This window comes from Malus domestica, chromosome 16 (assembly GCF_042453785.1).
Source record: "Malus domestica chromosome 16, GDT2T_hap1".
Classification (NCBI taxonomy): domain Eukaryota; kingdom Viridiplantae; phylum Streptophyta; class Magnoliopsida; order Rosales; family Rosaceae; genus Malus; species Malus domestica.
Window position 1 is genome coordinate 27,031,965 of NC_091676.1, and position 1,491 is coordinate 27,033,455.

General features: G+C 41.0%; 1 protein-coding gene across 1 annotated transcript; it reads right to left on the reverse strand.

Annotated features, from left to right (window-relative positions):
- Nucleotides 1-618: 618 nt before the first annotated feature.
- On the reverse strand, nucleotides 619-1,242 carry LOC103411597 (aspartyl protease UND-like). The gene is made up of 2 exons (XM_008350230.2): nucleotides 894-1,242; nucleotides 619-752 (listed from the first exon to the last, which is right to left on the reverse strand). The coding sequence occupies exons 1-2, from the start codon at nucleotides 1,240-1,242 to the stop codon at nucleotides 619-621; spliced, it is 483 nt and encodes a 160-aa protein (XP_008348452.2).
- Between the last annotated feature and the right edge of the window lie 249 nt (nucleotides 1,243-1,491).

Below are 1,491 nucleotides of genomic sequence, written 5' to 3' on the forward strand. Positions count from 1 at the left end.
TTTGCACGACGCCACATACGTTGTGCAAAACATCTTTGCGCGACATAGGTTCAATTACGTCGCGCAAAGTTGTTTTGCGCAACGTAAGTACACCTGCGTCGTGCAAAGTTGGGATGGTTTGGCGCCAAAATTTTGTTCGACGCACAAAACGTCATGCAAATAGCCTTTGCGTGACGAAGGCTTGTGTCGCACAAAGCTGTTTTGCGCGAAACCAGTCTTCGTCGCGCAAAATCCTTTTGCGTGACGTTTTGTGTTTTGCGTCGCGCAAACATACTTTGAACGACGAAATTTGCTCCGTCGCGCAAGATTCCGTCGCACAAACATGTTTTTGTACTAGTGAATACATTTAAAGTATATCTTGATAATTACAATGAAAAAAAAAACTAACACAATACACTTTTAGGGGCGCGTGATGCAAAAATGCCTCTTGCACGCATGTTAGTGCGTGCAGCGAGGCTAGTCTTATTTAGAAATCAATAAATTAAAAAAAATCAACTAAAACAAAAATTTTAAAAAAAAATCTCTTTTAATATAACAAACACATCATGACATATGAATGTAATTGTTAATTACTTTGTTTTTCCGGATTATTATTAGATCATGCACAATGAACCCTAATTAATCATCAAGAAGTTGACAATCAATACTCTGGAAGTAAACCTGGCTTGCAGCAAGATCATAGGCAACATTGTAATGCTGCTGTGCCATAATCCCAACAACGTTCAAGTCACTGCCCTCAGGAGATACTTGTACTGCCATGCAAAACTCACCCTCACCATAATCTTTAAAAGCGCTCTATATGTCTAACCCTAACTCATCCCCACCTGCAAAGTTCAACACAACATCTGGAAACCCTATTAAATCTTGCCTTATTTTCCCCTTGTAGCACAAACCTGAAGGAACACCGGGCTTTTCCACTTTTTCCAATCTTCCATCAAGCAACTTTTGCACTTTATCTCTAAGCACAACGTGTGCACTTGTGGCTAAGAAGGTTACTATTGTTTCGGAATCGATGACTGTTCCACCCGAGCCTGATTCTGTTCTCTTGAAGATTTCTGGATCAATTTCAAGCCGTCTTTCCGCGAGGCTGATGCTCTCTAGGGTTAGATAGTAAAGTTCATTGTAGACTTCTAGTGGAGTTGAAGTGCCTTCTATCTTTGCACCATCGCCTAAGACTAATTTGTTATGAGGGTAGTTGGGATCCCTTATGCTACCGATGCAATAAGATAATTTTGACCCCATGTGGTTTGCCAAGGATATGTTTGAAGGGCCTAGACCAACTAGTCCACTAGGCTGCCCATTGTAACATCATTGTCATGGGCACAACCAAAAACAACATTCGGGACGGTGCTAATGCCTTTGTCGGACGCATCAAAGGTGAAATTTTTGGTCCCAATAAGTCCAGCTACTTTAATGCCATCAAGGTATTCGTGAGAGAATTTGCAATTGTTTGAGGGGTCACATTTGTCACTAGGGGAAATTGTGCAATAT

Bases quoted from the DNA above. Each gene is read 5' to 3' on its own strand.
- LOC103411597 (XM_008350230.2), bottom strand. From the start codon at position 1,242: ATGGGGTCAAAATTATCTTATTGCATCGGTAGCATAAGGGATCCCAAC. The intron at 753-893 runs GTTTGTGCTACA...TTTGCATGGCAG, and splicing joins AAAGCCCGGTGTTCCTTCAG to TACAAGTATCTCCTGAGGGC.